The sequence below is a fragment of the Channa argus genome, chromosome 19, assembly GCF_033026475.1.
Source record: "Channa argus isolate prfri chromosome 19, Channa argus male v1.0, whole genome shotgun sequence".
Taxonomy (NCBI): Eukaryota; Metazoa; Chordata; class Actinopteri; order Anabantiformes; family Channidae; genus Channa; species Channa argus.
The window spans coordinates 11672163-11690443 of NC_090215.1; the positions used below are offsets into that span (position 1 = coordinate 11672163).

At 38.4% G+C, this 18281-nt stretch overlaps 3 protein-coding genes across 3 annotated transcripts; all 3 read left to right on the forward strand.

Moving 5' to 3' along the window:
* Positions 1 to 38: 38 nt before the first annotated feature.
* cops5 (COP9 signalosome subunit 5) lies at positions 39 to 4623 on the forward strand. The gene is made up of 8 exons (XM_067487072.1): positions 39 to 329; positions 540 to 774; positions 1537 to 1665; positions 2058 to 2123; positions 2229 to 2314; positions 2475 to 2586; positions 3294 to 3442; positions 4321 to 4623. The coding sequence occupies exons 1-8, from the start codon at positions 193 to 195 to the stop codon at positions 4409 to 4411; spliced, it is 1005 nt and encodes a 334-aa protein (XP_067343173.1). The 5' UTR covers positions 39 to 192; the 3' UTR covers positions 4412 to 4623.
* A 2302-nt stretch (positions 4624 to 6925) lies between these two features.
* Positions 6926 to 12954, forward strand: ppp1r42 (protein phosphatase 1, regulatory subunit 42). Its single transcript, XM_067487076.1, has 9 exons — positions 6926 to 7045; positions 7738 to 7953; positions 8029 to 8195; positions 8286 to 8424; positions 9248 to 9364; positions 10970 to 11087; positions 11248 to 11373; positions 11755 to 11818; positions 12065 to 12954. Exons 2-9 carry the CDS (start codon positions 7822 to 7824, stop codon positions 12354 to 12356), a joined length of 1155 nt encoding a protein of 384 aa, XP_067343177.1. The 5' UTR covers positions 6926 to 7045; positions 7738 to 7821; the 3' UTR covers positions 12357 to 12954.
* Positions 12955 to 13977: 1023 nt separating this feature from the next.
* On the forward strand, positions 13978 to 16154 carry LOC137105099 (transcription factor 24-like). Its single transcript, XM_067487077.1, has 3 exons — positions 13978 to 14361; positions 14825 to 15268; positions 15568 to 16154. The coding sequence occupies exons 2-3, from the start codon at positions 14843 to 14845 to the stop codon at positions 15694 to 15696; spliced, it is 555 nt and encodes a 184-aa protein (XP_067343178.1). The 5' UTR covers positions 13978 to 14361; positions 14825 to 14842; the 3' UTR covers positions 15697 to 16154.
* Positions 16155 to 18281: the final 2127 nt, after the last annotated feature.

Consider the following 18281-nt stretch of genomic DNA (forward strand, 5'->3'; position numbering starts at 1 on the left):
TAAAGCAAACATACCCCTACGTTTGAACTTCGGTGCATTGGTCTCAGTCACTGTCATGGCTGCCTGAGACAGGGAACACTTGGTCTTGTTACGGTATCAAAATACTAGAAAAACCACAAGAGTTCTGCGTCTGTTTAAGCATAAATAAGGCTTTTAAAAGCGTCGTTTTTCCTGTGTAACTAGACAGTCATTATGGCAGGGGGCAGCACGGCTCAGAAAACATGGGAGTTATCTAACAGCATGCAGGAAGTGCAGAGCATAGATGAAATTTACAAATATGAAAAAAAGCAACAACAAGAAATCCTCGCTGCGAAGCCTTGGACAAAGGAGTAAGTACATAGTACTATTGTAAAACTTAGTAGTCAGTTTAGGTGGCTCCTATGTTGTATATCACAGTGCTTTATTATTATTATTAATTTAACCGTTTAGCTTTAAACTAGCTTTGCAGTTGTGGCTAAACGGAATCAGATTGTAGTAATGTTAAGGTACAGCAGACTGTAACGTTATGCCTGTAGCCTAACATTATCTTTTAACCACAGTCACCACTACTTCAAATATTGCAAGATATCAGCTCTGGCCCTGTTGAAGATGGTCATGCATGCCAGGTCTGGAGGAAACCTGGAGGTGATGGGCCTTATGCTGGGGAAGGTGGATGGTGAAACCATGATCATTATGGACAGCTTTGCTTTGCCCGTGGAAGGCACAGAAACTAGAGTCAACGCCCAGGCTGCAGCATATGAATACATGGCTGCTTACATTGAAAATGCCAAACAGGTTGGACACTGACTTAAAAAGCATCTCAATGATTGCATGATTGCAAACCAAGCTGTCAGTATCGGCTGCTATGAGACATCTCTTTTTGAGTAGTGCATACGTAAACAGGATTTCTTTTTTTGAAGCCGCCTCTAACAAAATCTTAATTTAAAATTAGTTTGTCAGGTGATATAAATATTCCAGGCAATAAGGAAAGCAAAGATGATTGTGTACGAATAATAATAGAATGTTTGCATTGTTATGATGTAGAGTTATTCTGTATAAGATAGTAAATGTGCTAGAACAATCACAAGTAATCATTCCTTACTGGTTGTTGTGTTCATAATCTGTGTGTCAGTGGTCTTTCTATAAAATGTATCAATAATGCGTTGATCAGGAAAATGTACCAGTCTATTCAAATCTAGAAATCTTTGACTCATCCTCTTTTCATCTGTATTGTTCAGTAGTATTTTTAAATTCTTCAGGAGTTTTGTCTCACATCATCAATGCAAAACCCAGTATGCTTTCTGACACAGCTTACATGCGTAGATATATTAAATTACAAATATTAAATTACATATTCCTAAAAAAGCTAGTTACTAGCAATAAACATATCTTTTTGTACACTGTGATGTAGCCAGCACTGGCAGCAATATTATTTACTATTATTTTATTACTATCGGGATTTTTTAGTTTATGCCATATTATTGTCTAAAGTACATTGTGAATTTGTACGGGCTCCGTATGATGAATAACAGCCATGTGTATTTTCGGTTCTCTTAGGTTGGCCGGCTGGAGAATGCTATTGGCTGGTACCACAGCCATCCAGGTTATGGATGCTGGCTGTCGGGCATAGATGTCAGCACTCAAATGCTCAACCAGCAGTTTCAGGAGCCTTTTGTGGCTGTTGTGGTAGGAAAAAGATTGACAATAATATTTATTTTATGACTAACATTTGGTTTACTATGATTTCTATTTGCATTCCATTAAAACAGTGTTCAAGTAAACCCTTTACTTGTTAAATATGGCAATACAAAATAATGAAGGTTCAACTGAGAAAGGAATATACTTGTTTATGTATGTGTTGTAAGTTTTCATGTACTACAGATGAATATTTTGCTGTGGTATATACACTTCATTTGGTATAGCAGTTGTTGCCATGGGGCTCATATAATTAAGTGCACATTCTCAGGATACTGACAGCCATAGTAAAGGGCTTCTGGTGGCCAGATTTGAATGCTCCCTGGAGGATTGTTTGACCCCTGACTTTGTTTTCCTGTTCTACTGTATCTTGCTTCCTACAGATCGACCCCACTCGGACAATTTCTGCAGGGAAAGTCAACCTTGGCGCCTTCAGAACCTACCCAAAGGTAAAGGCTGTGTGTCACAGCAGTTTTTCTCAAAAGCTTAAGAATGCTTCTAGTTCTTTTGAGTTCTTTCTTGTGATTTTTAAAATTTCCTCCTCTTATTTTCAGGGTTACAAACCCCCCGATGAAGGACCCTCAGAATATCAGACAATCCCTCTGAACAAAATTGAAGACTTTGGTGTACATTGTAAACAGTGAGTGTTTAGAGTATATTTCAATGTCATGACTTACATACTGCATATAACTTGTGCAGTTTATAAATTGCACTTTTAAAGGACATTTGTCTGTTTACTGTTTGAATGTACTTGTATACTGTATGTGGCTGATAATTCTGCATTTCTTTGACTTTCTTAGGTACTATGCGTTGGAAGTAACATACTTTAAGTCCTCCCTTGACAGAAAGCTCTTGGAACTCCTTTGGAATAAATATTGGGTCAATACTTTAAGCTCTTCAAGTCTCCTCACGGTATGCAGGCGACCTTAAATATCAAAAATGTTCACTAATTGTTTGACATTTTGATTTATGGTTAATTATTACACTATAACTCATTGAGACATGTGGTCACCAGCTTTTGATGTTGTGATTAATTGCAGGCTATTAGCAAAGCATCTTTGTTTATTGATTTTACTAATATGCTTAATTTGTACTTTTTCACAGTGTAGATAAGTATTAAAGTTGGAACTCTAACTCTAATCATACAAATTCAGGCGTGGCTCTCTATGGAGCATCTCCTTTTCTCCCACAGCTCATTCTAAAGATTGAAAGCCCCTTATGTGAATTCCCATTGCAGTTGCAGTCACTCTGTCCTGAGCTTGACTAAACAGTCTAAATAGGCATCAGGCTTATCCAAACAGTTAGCTCTCTGGCATCCTGGATGAAGATGAATTGACTAGATGTCAAGAATGTGCTGCTCCATTGGTGACAGGCTTTGTCAGTTGTTACATTGTCACCCTAGTCAGGGGCCCTGTTGTCATTGTGTTTTAATTACCTTTTCTACTAAAAACACAGCCTCACCTTAAGCAAACTTTTCACTGACGTCTTTTCACTTACCTCAATATACAACATTTTTCTACAGCTAGTTAGACAGACGTGTTGCTGCTCAGCAACAATTCTTGTTCTTTGTAAAAAATCTGTTATGACAATTTGTGCATGTGTGTGTGTTGTATGATCAGAATTCAGACTATACTACAGGCCAGGTGTTTGACCTGTCAGAGAAGCTGGAGCAGTCGGAAGCCCAGCTGGGCAGAGGCAGTTTCATGCTCGGGTTGGACACACATGACAGAAAGTCTGAGGACAAACTGGCCAAAGCAACTCGAGATAGGTAAATCTTTTTTTTCTCTCTTACAACAACTTAAACCTAAATGTAGCCTTTATTTATTTATGTTAAAATCAGTTTTGTCTATGGCGGAAGCTTGCTCTCCCATTCCTTTTAATATATTACATGTCCAAAAAACAGAGTTGATGGTATTTACAGTAGTCGCCAGCACAGTTGGCTTGTTGCTATTACTTTTTTCAATTTTCAATTAATCTTTTATAATATCAATTAAGGCATCAGCACAGTTAATAAGATAAATGTTCTATTTGAATCTTTAAAATTCAGTTAAATGTTTAATTTAGGGCCACAACTAAGATTGTGTTTACTACTGATTGATCTACACCTTTCTCAATTAATAGTTTTAGGTGATGAAATGTCTTGTTTTATTTGACCAACAGTCCAAATCCTAAATAGATTCAGTTTACAATGATACAAAATAGAAACAACTACTTAATCATCACAATAGTTAGTTAATTTTCTGTCAAATTACTATATAAGTGAAACAATCACTTTTAGACTTTAATTTTATGATCAGCAATTTACTGGGTTTTAAAACATTTTAACTTTCAAACAGAGTAAATAAAAACAAAAATGAGTTTATATGCCATGAAGCATCATCAAATGTTCCACTGTTTTACCTTTTTATCTCTGTAATTAGTTGTCTTGATTAAACTAGCCTAATGAGCATCCAAACCAAACCTACAAATCTTTTAATTTTAGTAATATCTGACGGGGACCTAGTACCTCAGCTGAATACATACAACACCTTCACTATTGATTTGTCTTGGAAATCTGCTATTACTGGTGTAGATGTTACATCTCAGTATGTTGTGTCTGTTTTATTACTAATCTGTAATCATTTGTTCACTGTGTTCACATTTTAGCTGCAAGACAACCATTGAAGCAATTCATGGCCTGATGTCTCAAGTCATAAAGGACAAACTCTTCAATCAAATCAATATATCCCCCAATTAAAACCCAAACCAAGAGCTGGTATAGATCTCACCTGGAAATGTTTTTGTGTGCATGTCTAGCACTTAATAGTTTATAGTCTCCTTGTTAGGAATCGTATTATCTGTGATTTTTCTTGGGAGTGAATTATTTTTTTTTTTAATTACATTTTTTTTTTGCCCTAAAAGGCATGCAGTACGGAGTTATTGAAAAAATAAAACAAAAAATGCAAGTTCTATTTGTTGAGTTTTCATACATTTTAAACAAAATGATGCACTTTTATTGCATATTGTTTTAGGCTAAAACAAAGTAGAAGGAGGACTTTTGTCTAAACATATGTAGCCCTCATTAGATGCAATAAAGAATTCCTAAAGTGTTTAAATATTGTGGCATTGAGCCCCCTCACCCTCTGGATATTAATATTTTTGCATGTAGGACCTGTTTTCTCCAGCAGCCCATCATGTTAATACACACCATGGTTGCATTTAACACACAAGCTAGCCTAGCACCAGTCAGTCACTCAAGTGCAGCCTGTCATAGCATTACATAATGGAACAACAAACTCAAGCTTCTGCATACGCTCAAAGGGGATCTCTGCGGAGTCACTCCAGCACCGTCCGGCAGAGTGTTCAGCTCGTCAGGTTGTGTTGTGGCTGTGATGCAGCGCAGAAACAGAAGCCGCACACACTGGAGTCTATTCACCCAATGCGTCTGCTCTCCATCGAAGCAGACACTCACCCAGCCTGCCTTTTTTTTCAGACAGCTACTTTGACCTGGGTTTGTGTCATTTCTTTTTTTGAGGTATTGTAATGGCTAACTGTATATTTTTGTGCCATGTATTGCAAAGGAGAGAATCCCAGTGGGAAAGTGGATGTGCCTGTTTTTTCTCATGTGCGTGAGTGTGGCACTGCACTATAATCCATACAACCACCATTAGCTGCACCCCGCTTATCCTTGAGGGTCTCTGGGGGTGCTGGAGCCTATCCCTGCTGACACTGGGCAAAATATGGGTTACATCCTGGATGGGTTAGCTGTCAAATAGAGGGCGGACACACACAGACAGCCTTTCAAGATCACATTCACACCTACAGCTAATTTAGAGTCCCCAAATAACCCAACCAGAGGACCTGGAGGAAACCCTAAACCTTCATACTGTGAGGAGATGGTGCTGACAATGCATCATTTTCCCACCTCTTCTAGAAATTCTATTTTTTTTTTTTTTACAATTGAAGCCCTAAATCAGAGGCTGATCATAATTGTGGTTTTGAAAGATGAAATTTAATAGATTATATTTAATATGTAGGTTTAATTTAAGTTTTAAATTAGATTTCTGCACGCACACTCTTGAAAAGCTCATGTTTTTGCCAGACATTTACATGTATTACATGGATGACTGTCACAGTCCAGAGTAAGTATTTACATTATGCACTTTCAGAATAGTTTCATCTAATGTTTTGTTCTTTCTTTGTGATTTAACAAAGTAAAACATATTGAACTCATTTGAGATGTAAATATTGTGATTATCACCAGATGGACATTTGTATGCATAACTAAAGGTGAAATAGGCACATTTATGTAAATTCTAATCAGCTAAAACTGTGGACAGCCAAAAATCAATGACTTGTGCATTTTACTTTATTCTTTTAACATTTAGCATTTTTCCCATTCCAAAGTGTGTTCCCCATTACAAAGCCTCCACAGATTGCAGTGGAATGCTTCTCCTTTGCTGTTCACACAGAAATAAAAGAGTGACCAACTGGATGATTTGGCACTGACTAATATGAGAACAGCAGATTGATAAGGCTGAGTAATAGCTACAGTAGCATATTGATGGAATGACTTCCAATAAGATCATGGGATTTTATGTTTGGCTTGACTCTCAGAAAAAATATCCCCACAGGTTTGGAACTGTGCAAGTTGAACCCAGCTTAGAAATCTGGGTGTGCTACACTTCCTCTGTGCCATGTGCTCCTGCATAAGTAGCAGCAAGTCACTGCCTTTCAGGAAACCAAGGTCATGACATGATATAGATTGACAATGCAGGGGTCACTGCAGAAGAGGGCTGCAGTCCTGATTTGGCATGTTGCTTTCAAAGACAGACAGCACAACTTGAAGTGTGTGTCATCTTAGCTGGGGACAGACAGAGCAACTTAGAAAAAATACAAACTGTACATTTAATTCAGTGAATACAATTTATTTAGGTAAACTATTGTAAGATTATTACTTTCCAACTTAAAATGAAATACTATTTAACGCTATATTTTGTAATATTAGTGTTAAATTACTAAAATATATTAACCAGTTTATTTTGAAAGCAATTTCTTGATGGCAAAATAGAGCAGAATTTCACTACCTTTAATAATATACATATAATTGTTGTATAAAGACCCTTGAAATTGTTAAGGCTATTTGATTGTAACCGGGCTTTAGGAAATGCTAAAATATCCAGAAATGTGACTATTTTATTTAGGCTTCGCTGGTGTTGTATGAAATTCTGTAACCCTGTGACACGCGCGCTGCTACGCCGGTTTCCATAGCAGCACGATCGTCTCAAACGAAACAGACGGAGTCGCGATCGGCGTTGCAATTTCTTTTAAGCTTTGACGTTAAACTTGTTCAGTTAACTCGCATTTCAAAATGCCTTCCAGACACTGAAAGGTAGGACATTTTACTTATGGATTATATTTCATTGGGATTAGGCTTTTAAATTAGCAATGAATGGAAGCTGCCCTAATGCTAACAATTAAGGCTAGTTACTATTGACTTACTATTACTTTTGAAAACACGCCGCTACTCTTCCTAATCTCTGCCGCCTCGTCTTCTGTAACCTTGGCCCGATGCATTGAGCTCAAAGCGTGGAATAATTCAGACTTGCTGTGTCACGTCTGTCTTTCCACCACTGTACTGTCTGCTTGACCAGCAGGTGATGTATAATAATGGCTGTTTGCAAAGTAAAATGAAAGTGCACAATTTCATACCTCGGTGTCAGGTCAAGCTAATAAACCAGCAGCCCCATGGGTACTGAATAAAAGAAGCAGTCCGAGGTCTGCTCAGACTGCTTGGGGAATTGACCGCAGCTCTAATTACAACACAAATTGAGTGGTCAACCTACCTCTGGCCTCATACCATGTTTCCTGGAGAGTTTGTTATTTTTATCAATTTTCCCTAATTGTGAATTGACAATTAAATTTCAGACCATTTCATGTTCTGTACAAAGTAGTTGTTTGCAATTATGGAGTAACAGCAAATGCTGGAGTAATTTGTCATGAGCAAATAGTTACTCAGATGCATATACGTTGGCCCGTTAAGGTCTACTTCAGCCTACGTGTGTCTTTTTTTCTCCCAAACAGAGACCCCTAGTCACTGCCGTGTGCTGAATGGTTGGCTGAAAATGAAAAGGATTCTCTGTGATGCAGTGTCTGTGAAAAGCCATCATGGTGCATCTGACCATAGATCTGATTGCTAAATCTCGAAACCACTTCAAAAAGAAAAGGGCCCTCTCCCTCTCAGAGTACCTCAGGACACTCACCCACCTCCACTTTTCCAACAAGAATATTAAAGATATTGTAAGTACTCATCAATAATGCAGATTTTTTTTCTTACTTATATACTGTATGCTTAATTTTTCCTTTTTTTTTCAGGGCGATCTCTCCATGTGTAGAAACCTCACTGTTCTTTACCTATATGACAATCAGATCACTGACATATGCAACCTGAGTTTTGCCTCCAACCTCACCCATCTGTACATTCAGAACAACAACATCACTCATATAAAAAATCTCTCCAATTTGCGGAGCCTCTGTAAACTGTAAGTATGCAGCTTTAACCGGTTGTCGTCCAATGCAGTTGTTTGGAGTCTTGGGTTTGTATAATTGTGTGTTGTTCTTCTTCTCTGTAGGTATCTTGGTGGAAACAGGGTTGCAGTGGTGGAAGGCTTAGAGCAGCTCAGTGAACTCAAGGAGCTTCATCTGGAGAATCAGAGGCTGGCACCAGGGGAAAAGTTGCTCTTTGACCCCAGGACTCTTGTCTCACTTGCTGTATGACCTATTTTTAGGCAGTCCAGTACAAAGACAGTGTCAGCGAAACAAATTATGATCCAAACTTTCGCAATCATTTCAGCCTATTTTAAAGTTTTTGCATTTGCTAAATACTGAAAACTTCAGATGGAAGCTTATATTTTATTAATACACAGAAATATGTATGGTGTACCAACCTGGTAGGCTATTACATCCAGTGTAAAAGATTTCAAACATCTCAGAGGCAAGGCTGTGATGATGTCAAAGAAACCTCTGTTACTCTGTATGGTCTGACAAATCAGTTACGTCTGTTTACTTCGTTTACTGCCCAAGCCATGGATAAACACACCAAAAGTCTCAGCTTCTTGTTTGTTCATGTAATTAAAGAAATTGCTGTGCAAATTTATAGAGTTCCAGCTTTTTAAAAAAGGTGCTGTTAAAGACCTTCAATCCAAAAGTAATGTTTAGCAACAGCACTATCTAGAGTCTGGTTTAGACATGATACCCTCTTTATATGTCTAGTTCAGTATTATGAAGGGAAAAAGTTAGAGGCCTAATTCAATAGGTGAGAAGCAAAGGATAAAAAAAATACTTCCAAGTGCAAATTTATTTGGGGCAAAAACAATAGTGCTGTAGTAAGCTTTTCAGAAGCTGTCATTAAGAAACACTGTGACAGGAATGGTTCTGTTGGTAGTAGCATTTCCTTTGAGTGATTGTGGCCATAATATGTTTTTGTGGTTTTTGCAATTCTCTTGAAAATGGTGTTACATATTTATTTGACCATTTTTGCAATTGTATTAACCGTAAACACCTTTTGTCTTTGTGTGACGTATTGTTTGCACAGGAGTCTCTTTGTGTCTTGAATATCGATAACAACAACATTGATGACATCAGGGACCTGGCAGTGCTGAAGGAGCTCCAAGAGTTTTCTGCTGCTGACAACAAATTGCTCAATATAGAGGTAGATACAGGTTTTTCAAAACTTAAGTGAAAACCTCTGTAAAGTCAGATGCCAATAGAAATGTTTCTCCATTGTGACAGTGGTGGATGGTAAATGAATCCTGTACACTGTACAGAGTAAATGGTATCATATCACAGTACCTAAGCATGACATGGTGTAATAAATTGAACATGCTTTATAGTAGTTGATGAGGTCAGTATTAACTTTGTTCCATAGCTCTCTGAAGTGCAGTGTGAACTATTATGTAGAAGAGGGCTAATTCCTGCAAATCCTGCCATAGGTTCTCAGTCTCCATGACTCGCACCGGGTCAGAATTATTCAACGAATTAGTGTCTTCTGGGACGTCTCTCACTGACAGCTTAAACAAGCACAAGTTTCTCTCTTTCCTTGGGAGGCTGATTTTTCCTCTCTGCTTTAGAATCCTCTATTTGATACTCAAAACCACCAGCACTATATGGAACTCATCTTAGGCAGAGATATGATTTATGCTTGAATAAAGAGTTTCTGTCAAGTGAAAAGTCCGGAGACTTTATTTAAAAGCCTAATTCCTAATTGGTAGCAGGCTGACACATTGAAAGCGTTTTGTAATTGACTACATTGATGAGGCTACAGTCTTAACACAAATGATTATCTTTCGACAATGTTTATTCAGGTAATTGTTGTATATTTTGCCATTTTTAATAGATATCTCCTATAATTTATACAACCTGTCTGCCACTATTGATTCAAAGACAGATACAAAGACAGCTCTCCAAAGGATCAATCCCTTCTTCTGCACCATTTGGTCAGAATTCAGAGGAAACATTATGGATTTTTAAAATAGATTATGACAGGCAGTCAGCCAGGGTGACAAATGGGAGCATCTTCAGGGGCCGTTAGCTGTGTGCAGGGCAGAGAGGACAGGGGAATCGAAGTTCTGGTCAAATACAGGTTCATAACAGGCCTATCATTAGTCCAGGCAAGAGAGGGAGCCAGGCTCAGTGAGTATCCAGTCTTTGCTGTTCTCCACACCCCCGCGTGGGGGGCAATTTGGCACTGGGCTGCTCTTCGGTGAGGGCCTTCTGAGTGACGGCCCTGACACGTTCATTTATCAAAGCCTGGGAGCGCGTGGTGCTCAGGGGTCCCCTCTGAACTGATTGCAGCACAAGCTGGAAAAGTGGAAGCGCTTTGGCCAAGACAGGAAGGCAATGAACAATCAGAGCGTGTCCAGAGAGTATTCATATTTCCAGACTTGGATTAATGTGCCTTTAGATAAACATACAACTGCAGGCAACTCGCTGGAGGAGCCAGTCTCACACTGCCCCGGGAGAAAACATGACACCGGCGACACTGTTTATTAAAATAGACTGATGTGTTGTTTATTCGCTTTCCACTGGCCCATGTACTTCATATTACCATTCACCTATACCATGTCTTTAAAGGGCTTTCTGACGTGATTTTCATTAGTAATTATATCATAAATATGTTTTGTAATTGTTTAAAAGAAACTTGTGCATTGTTTCCTGTTTGGCTTTACAGACACAATATTGCTGGCCTGCTGCATCAGAGGATAAAGTCAAACCACAACCCATCGTAGCTGATGTTTTCTTTTTTGTGCATTTTTAGGAGTTAGAGGAGGTGTTCATCCACTGGCCTCAGCTGCTTCAAATGGACTTGGGCGGAAACCCTGTGTGTAAAAAACCCAAGTACAGAGACCGCGTGATCACTGTCTGCAGAAACCTCGGTAAAATATATTTTCTTACTAATTAGTATCCTAATTTAAAAATGCTCTTGAGTGCTTTCACTTCGTTACCCCATCGTTATAAAAAATATGCAGTTCAAATTTCAATTCCAATTCCAATTTTTGTTTATTGAATTTTTGTATTTGTATTGAATTTTTGCAGAGGTTCTTGATGGAAGGGAAATTAGTTACTTAACCCGAAATTTTCTTAACTGGAAAGCATCCAAAGAGGCCAAGATGAAAAAAAGAACCAAACACATGCTGCACGGAACCTTGAGCCACTATCCAAGTACGTCAACCAAATCTACTGTAACATCTCTGCCCACATTATCCTTTTTATCCTGCGATCAACATTTTGACGACTTTCTTACAGTGATTTAAATTTCTATTATTTATTTCAGTATAGTTTTTTATTGCCTAGTCACATGTTTGATTTAGTTATTGGGAAGGATTAGTAGGTGCATTTCACAATGATAATATGGATAACCACTATACTGTGAAATACCTACATCATCATAGCATTTAATTTTTCAGTAAAATGTAAAATCCATGAAAAGGATTTTTAAACACTTTGTTATTGTCAAATTTTTTATTTTTTACTTTATTATTTTGAGTGTATTTTATAAATTTAAATTTGTGTGTATTGCACTTTGATTTGTTTATATTGCAGATAATTGTAACATGGATCAGGATCCAAATCCTCTTCACATTTACAAAGACGCTCAACTGCAGAGGTGAGAGCTGGCGCATTCTCTCAGGTCCAGTATCATAGCTCATACAGACCTCAGTTAATATGTGAGAGTACACATTTTCATGAACGCCATGTTAATATTTATAAATCAGTTCTACTGTAGATAGAAAATTCTGAGTGTTATATCATTACAGCTATAAAAACTTTTCATATTAGTATGAAAAGCTTTAGAATTTGTATCATGAAAACAACAAATTCTGACTTTTTATTTAATGTTTCTTCTTTTCAGCTTATCCCGTCAGTTCAGGGTCGCCACAGGAGATCATTGTCCCCAAGTTGATTTAGCACAGTTTTTACGCCGGATGCCCTTCCTAATGCAACCCTCCCCAATTTCTGCCGGGCTTGGAATGGCACTGCACAGCTGGGGACTGGAAAGGGCTGGTGGGGATTCAGTGTCTCGCCTAGAGACACTTCAACATATAGCCGGGACCGGTGATCGAACCACTGACCCTGTGGTCCGTGGACTGCCTTACACAACTGAGCTACAGACAGCTGCCCCCAAATCTACAAATTCTGACTGATGACTTCACATAAATCTGATCTAACCACACATCCTGATCCATCCTACAAAATCAAGAATAGTTTTAGATTAGTTTTATTCCAAAGGGTCATGTGTTATTTTACACGATTGTCATTTATATTAATTTCTGTTCTTCTTTTTTGACAAATTACTTGCTATTTTTTTGTCATTCCTTCTTGATGAGCAATGCTGTAATAGTGATACTAATCTCTGTTGATCATTTACTAACTTTAAAACAACAGTTATTCCTTTTTGTTTTTATTTTCTCCAATTTCATAGGACCAAAATATTTCAAATGCAAAGTGGACTTCTTAAACCTGTGCCTGTCTCAGCAGCTATCTGCAGTGGTGTAGTAGCTTAAGACAAATGTACAGTTCTGTCCACCCACAGCCAGGACTTACAGCTTTGTTTAGGGACCTTAATGGCTGCGGATCTTTATCCTTGTATATTTAGCATGACAGAGAACACTGTGATATCCATAACTCTTTGTGGATTATGTAATCTTCCCTAGATTTCAAAAACTGATAATTCTACTGTCACATTTTTGTTTGCGTTAAATGATTTGGTGTTTCTTATAACTATATCTGCATTTCTATAAATGGGCAATAAAGATAAAATTGCTTTATTAAAAAAATAAAAACAATTTTGATTGAAAGGTTTGGACACATTTCTTTTCACAATTTCACAGCTGTTTCATTTCTAATTCCATTTTTTGTTTTTTTTTTTTGTTTTTTTTTGTTTTGGGGGATATAAATAATCTTTCCAACTCAAGCTGTTACTTGCTGATAGATTTACATTTTATATTATGTCTGTAATTTTTCTTCTACATGCATTTTGGCAAATGAGTGAACCACAAGATGCAAAGTGGCAATTTAAATGACCACTTTGCCCTATTATTACAAGGCTTTACATTATCCAAAGCAAACAACATGTGCTTCTATTTAAACAACTCTGATAAATTATTTTGTCCTTTTTATAGCAAATACATTGACATTATGGATGTACTTATTGTCATCATTGTTACTAAATGTTTGAATGAGTTTTTAGGAGCCACGTGGGTGTGTAACCCCTAAAAGACACGGGGTAATTAGGGAAACAAGCTTACTTAACCTTCTTTTACTCTGCCTTATAATTACAGGCCCGAAGCAATAATGTTACTCCATCCTTACAAAAACAATGTTTATTAAAAACAGTCCGAGGATATACATATTATGAATAATTCCTTTCATTAATTTGCCGACATCTTCGTTTGGAGCCTTGGAAATCAGAGTGATTAATTTAGGAGTCTCGCAAGAATTTCCTCAATGCCTGCCTGTTGATTGCACTGCTGAAGTTTATTTATTAGCTGTTCCAATGAGCTTGCAACTTAAGACACCCTGGCAATTAGTCAAATGTTTTGCATATCACCTTACACTTGTCAGCTAGTCTTCATGGTCTCTTGCAAATAGCATTTTTGATCGGCCAGTCTTTATTTCTGATCACGTCAAGTACATTTTTGGAGTAATTTGACGAAATTTCTTCCCATTCCCAGCTTTTGATAGGCTTATAAAGAGAATACAGTGTCAGGTTCGCAGCCAATTAGAGTGGGATATGGGCTATCACATATCAGTTAAAGGAAAAGAGAGTCCTGCCTCTGGCGTTGAAAACGAGCCTCTGCTGCCCGCAGACAGAAATAAGTTAGGAAAGGGGAAAGCAGCGGTCTTCTCCACAGCGAGGGAGTGTTATAGGGCGAGTGATTAATAAGGCCGGAGTAAAATACTCGTCCACCGCTTTGTGTATCCAATAAATTAAGGGCTCCTGAGACTTTTACGCACACAGGTGAAGTTTTGGATGCGCGCACGGGGACGGCTGCGCACCTTTTCTGCAGACGCACCACTTTATAAGGATAAGCTGGACGTGAACGGGGACAACGCTACACTGAAGAGAAAATTCTCTGTCCCATCGAAGCTTTCTTTCGATTGCCTTCATGTCGTTTTCCAGTTCAGCACCTTTGAGAAATACCAGAGGTAAACTCTATATCAGACAACCAAACACAAACTCATAATTTTGCACCTTTGTAATATACAGCAGGGACTTCATTTTCTGCTGCCAGGTCTTTTGATGTCACTGAGCAATCAGCACAAATTTAGGTGCCCTGACTGGACGGCTGTGTTCTGTCATTCGGGTTTTTTTTTGTTTGTTTTGTTGAGGTGTCCATTTAGAACTGAAGACTAATACAGCTGTTTGATTCCCAAAACCCTGTACTTTGACAACAGACATTTTTAATAATGGACGCCGGAAACTTATGTTATGCTTTAATGAATAATTCAAAGGCGTTAAATTGTTTATTATAATATACGTTAAATGTTAAGTTAAATATAGAACAGCAGCACAAAGATTGCAGTAAGTTATAAAAAAAGATCAAAAAGAACGACAGGTTAAACTATTCAAATGGCGTAATTTCTTTTTGTATCTGATATACTTCTTCAGGTCTGTAAGTGCACTCCGATGGTTGGAAGACAGACGCTCAGAATGGACAGCGGTAATTGCTCCGCGGCGGTGTTGGATGACAGCCCTGCATCCAGTCCGAACTCCAGTCCCAGTCCGGACGGTCGTCGCAGGGAACTCCAGCGGGCTCGAGTGCTCCAGAGCGGCGGGCTCGGGGGCAGAGGACGCCCGGCAGCAGCTAATGCGGCGCGGGAGAGGAGCCGAGTACAAACGCTGAGAAACGCGTTCCTGGAGCTACAAAGGACTTTGCCGTCCGTGCCGCCGGACACCAAGCTGTCCAAACTCGACGTGCTCATACTGGCCACCACCTATATTGCCCATTTGACTCGAACACTACAAGAGGAAGGCGCTGAGGAAGGGGAGAGCACAAAACAAACAGAGGCGTTACAATCTTTGAAAGGTGAAGGATACCTGCACCCAGTGAAGGTTAGTAGATAATAATAATAATAATAATAATAATAATAATAATAATAATAATAATAATAATAATAATAATAATAATAATAATAACAAAATGGTTTTAATTGTGATTCACCATTTTGTTGACATTTTTATTCTCATAAAAGTTCTCTACGAAATGTCTTTCTCATTGCATAGATCTACACTTCTTTTTAAACAGTGATATGTTAGCCAACAATTCGTGGACCAAATTTTGAAACAATGTCACATCCAGTGTTTTTTTGTTTGTTTGTTATTTTTTATTAACAAATGAAATGTCTTTCCAGAAATGGCCGATGCGATCCAGACTGTACGTCGGGGCAACCGGACAGTTCCTGAACAGCACAACCCCGTCAGAGTCGGAGAATCAAGGCCCATCGTCATCCACCTCACTTCCACTAACAGGCACAAAATAATTTCATATTTGCATGACTCCCTCATATCAAATGACAATACGGATTTCCAAACACTTAGCCTACCTGAGTTTCCTTCCACTAAGTCCTACCAATAGGCTAGGAAGACTTTGTAAATTAATATATTACACGAAGTTTATTGTATAAAAAAATTGACAAAGCAGACGCTGTGTTTTTCTGTTGTTATTTTGACTAATCCTGTTTGCCAGGCATAGTGCAGTTCCATACATGTCCTAGGTATGATATTTGTACAAATTCCAAGGGGTAGTGTGCTCGTCATGCTTGAAGTGTGCACCTTTAGTTGAAACATTTGCACTAAATGCATGTGTGAGTAACTTAACATCTGTCATGTGAAGTGGTCTGTCAGAGTCGACAATGGAGACTCTTCCTCTCGTGTTCCGTCTTATTTTTACATGCATGGTTGTAAATGTGTTTGTGAATAAATGACTTCAGTGAAAGAAGACGAGTCTCCTAAGGTTTTGACGATAATAGGAAATCTATGAAAATGGCCAAGTCCATTAGGCCTACATAAGAAAACAGCCCGCATAAATGTTGTCAGGCCAGGTATTATTTTAATTATTTATATTATTATCAACCCGTCATTGTCTGTACGTGTGTGTGTGTGTGTGTTTTTACATAGTACAAACTGTGTCTGATTTGGCAGATTACTAATTAATTTGATTGCAGCTGGGGTGTTTGTTTGTACACTAAATCGTTTAATTTGTCACAGTGAAAATTTTACTTGCAGCAAAACTACTGTACCTTACTGGAAAATGTGGAACAACCTTTTATGCTGAGTGGGTTTACACTGAATGTAAAACTCCAACGTACACCACGATAATAAATAGAACCTATACTACAGCTTACGGTGTTTCAGCTGTGCAAGCGTCCGCATGTTTGGGAAAACAAACCATTTGCACTTATTGGGCAAATATTGAGGACATTATCCTCCTATATCCTCCATTTAACATTTGAACTATTTTCATGTGAAAGCAATGTCTTTTTATAGCGTGTGTTTTTTGCTTCACTTTGTTATAGGCAACTATCAGATCCAGTTATAGGCTATGATGCATTTATATTGACATATGCACGGGGAAATCAGTTTACTAAACTAAAAACAGTATCGTTTCATCTAGCCAATAAATTCGGTAAGGGAATAAACGCAGATATTCTTATTTAATCGGCAGTGACCTGAATACACTGAAGATAAAGTGCTTTTATAAAATAAAATGGAAATAATAAATATTTGTTTCTGTAGCTTCAATATTAAAGTCGCAAACAGTATGGTGTGTCTGCGCAGCTGTGCACTGCGCAGCTCTGAGGCGCAGTAAGGGAGGACGGACCGGAAGCTCTGCCTCTTTTCGCGGAGACACAGCAGAGATCAGACGCGTGGGGTTTCGTGTCTCCACTGACTGATGAATTCATCATGATTATCCCTCAGTAAGTAGTCTGGCAATGATAAAATGGATTGCTGTATTTATGTACTTTAAAATGTTGTAATTTCTTGACGTGTTTTTAGACTATTTTCGCAATAATGGGAGCTCGATTAACGCTAGTTAGCATAAGATAGTTAGCATCTCGACCACGTGGTTGAACCGAGTGCAATTTACAGTTGTGTAACAGGAGTTTTTGTTGTTGATACATTACAAAACGTAAATTATTTCTGGGCTACTTTAGTCAGTGTGGGTATCGCGGGCTCCGAGATGCACCAACTGCATGCAACTTCTCCGGTCAACCGCAACGTGAACTTGGAGCAATGCAACATCGTAAAAGCGCGTAGATTTGGATGTGAATTTAATGCATAGTTAGAGATGGTCTATTATAGTTTTAATTAGCTCATATACGTATGTAGCTATTGGAAAAACGTCCAACCTACGACGCTACAAAGGTAAAACCTAACGTTGACTCATGTTTAAAAAGGTCTCGCTTCTCAGGTCACAGCAATGCAATAAATCACGTTAAGACAGTTCAGGAGGATAAACGCCTGCTGTGTCACTCAGCTGCTTCAAACACTGTCCAAATCTGGTTTTGTCCGGAGGAGGTCGGCACAAGAGTGGCCGGTCAGGGAATTGGCCTCACCCATTAATTCACATTGGGAAGGCATCATGGTCCCAACTGAGCACGTAAGGTCACGGCAAAAGTCGTGACCTCCAGTTGAACCTGTCTTCAGACCTCTGATGGTGGCTGTACTCTCAAGCTGTGTTACATTGTACTCTTTGACCTTTGGGTTATTAGTCATTGGTCCTCGCCATATTGACTATTCCGTCAGTACCTCCTATTCATGCAAGGTCAAAATCAATAAATCACTGTTGAGATTAACTAGCTATGACGCTCTGTAATGTTAGAGACAAACCTGCACAAAACAAATCTAGTTGGGGGACAAGATTACATTTAAGCTGTAGCTTCTTATTGTGCAGCTAAATATTTATGCTTCTTTATCTATATATAAATAAATCTATTTTATTTTTTCAGCTCACCACAAGACAGAAGCTGCAGAAACAGGACCACAGAATGCAGAGCTTCTCCAAGTCTTGTCCGATCTCCTCGGTAAGTAACCTGGAAGAATATTATTTTGTATTTAATATATG

Excerpts from the sequence above, each read along its gene's own strand:
- cops5 (XM_067487072.1), top strand. The coding sequence starts at position 193 with ATGGCAGGGGGCAGCACGGCTCAGAAAACATGGGAGTTATCTAACAGC. Across the intron at positions 2,124-2,228 it reads CCTTCAGAACCTACCCAAAG|GGTTACAAACCCCCCGATGA; the intron begins GTAAAGGCTGTG and ends TCTTATTTTCAG. Across the intron at positions 2,315-2,474 it reads TTTGGTGTACATTGTAAACA|GTACTATGCGTTGGAAGTAA; the intron begins GTGAGTGTTTAG and ends TGACTTTCTTAG.
- ppp1r42 (XM_067487076.1), top strand. The coding sequence starts at position 7,822 with ATGGTGCATCTGACCATAGATCTGATTGCTAAATCTCGAAACCACTTC. Across the intron at positions 8,425-9,247 it reads GGACTCTTGTCTCACTTGCT|GAGTCTCTTTGTGTCTTGAA; the intron begins GTATGACCTATT and ends TTGTTTGCACAG. Across the intron at positions 11,819-12,064 it reads AAAGACGCTCAACTGCAGAG|CTTATCCCGTCAGTTCAGGG; the intron begins GTGAGAGCTGGC and ends TCTTCTTTTCAG.
- LOC137105099 (XM_067487077.1), top strand. The coding sequence starts at position 14,843 with ATGGTTGGAAGACAGACGCTCAGAATGGACAGCGGTAATTGCTCCGCG. Across the intron at positions 15,269-15,567 it reads GATACCTGCACCCAGTGAAG|AAATGGCCGATGCGATCCAG; the intron begins GTTAGTAGATAA and ends ATGTCTTTCCAG.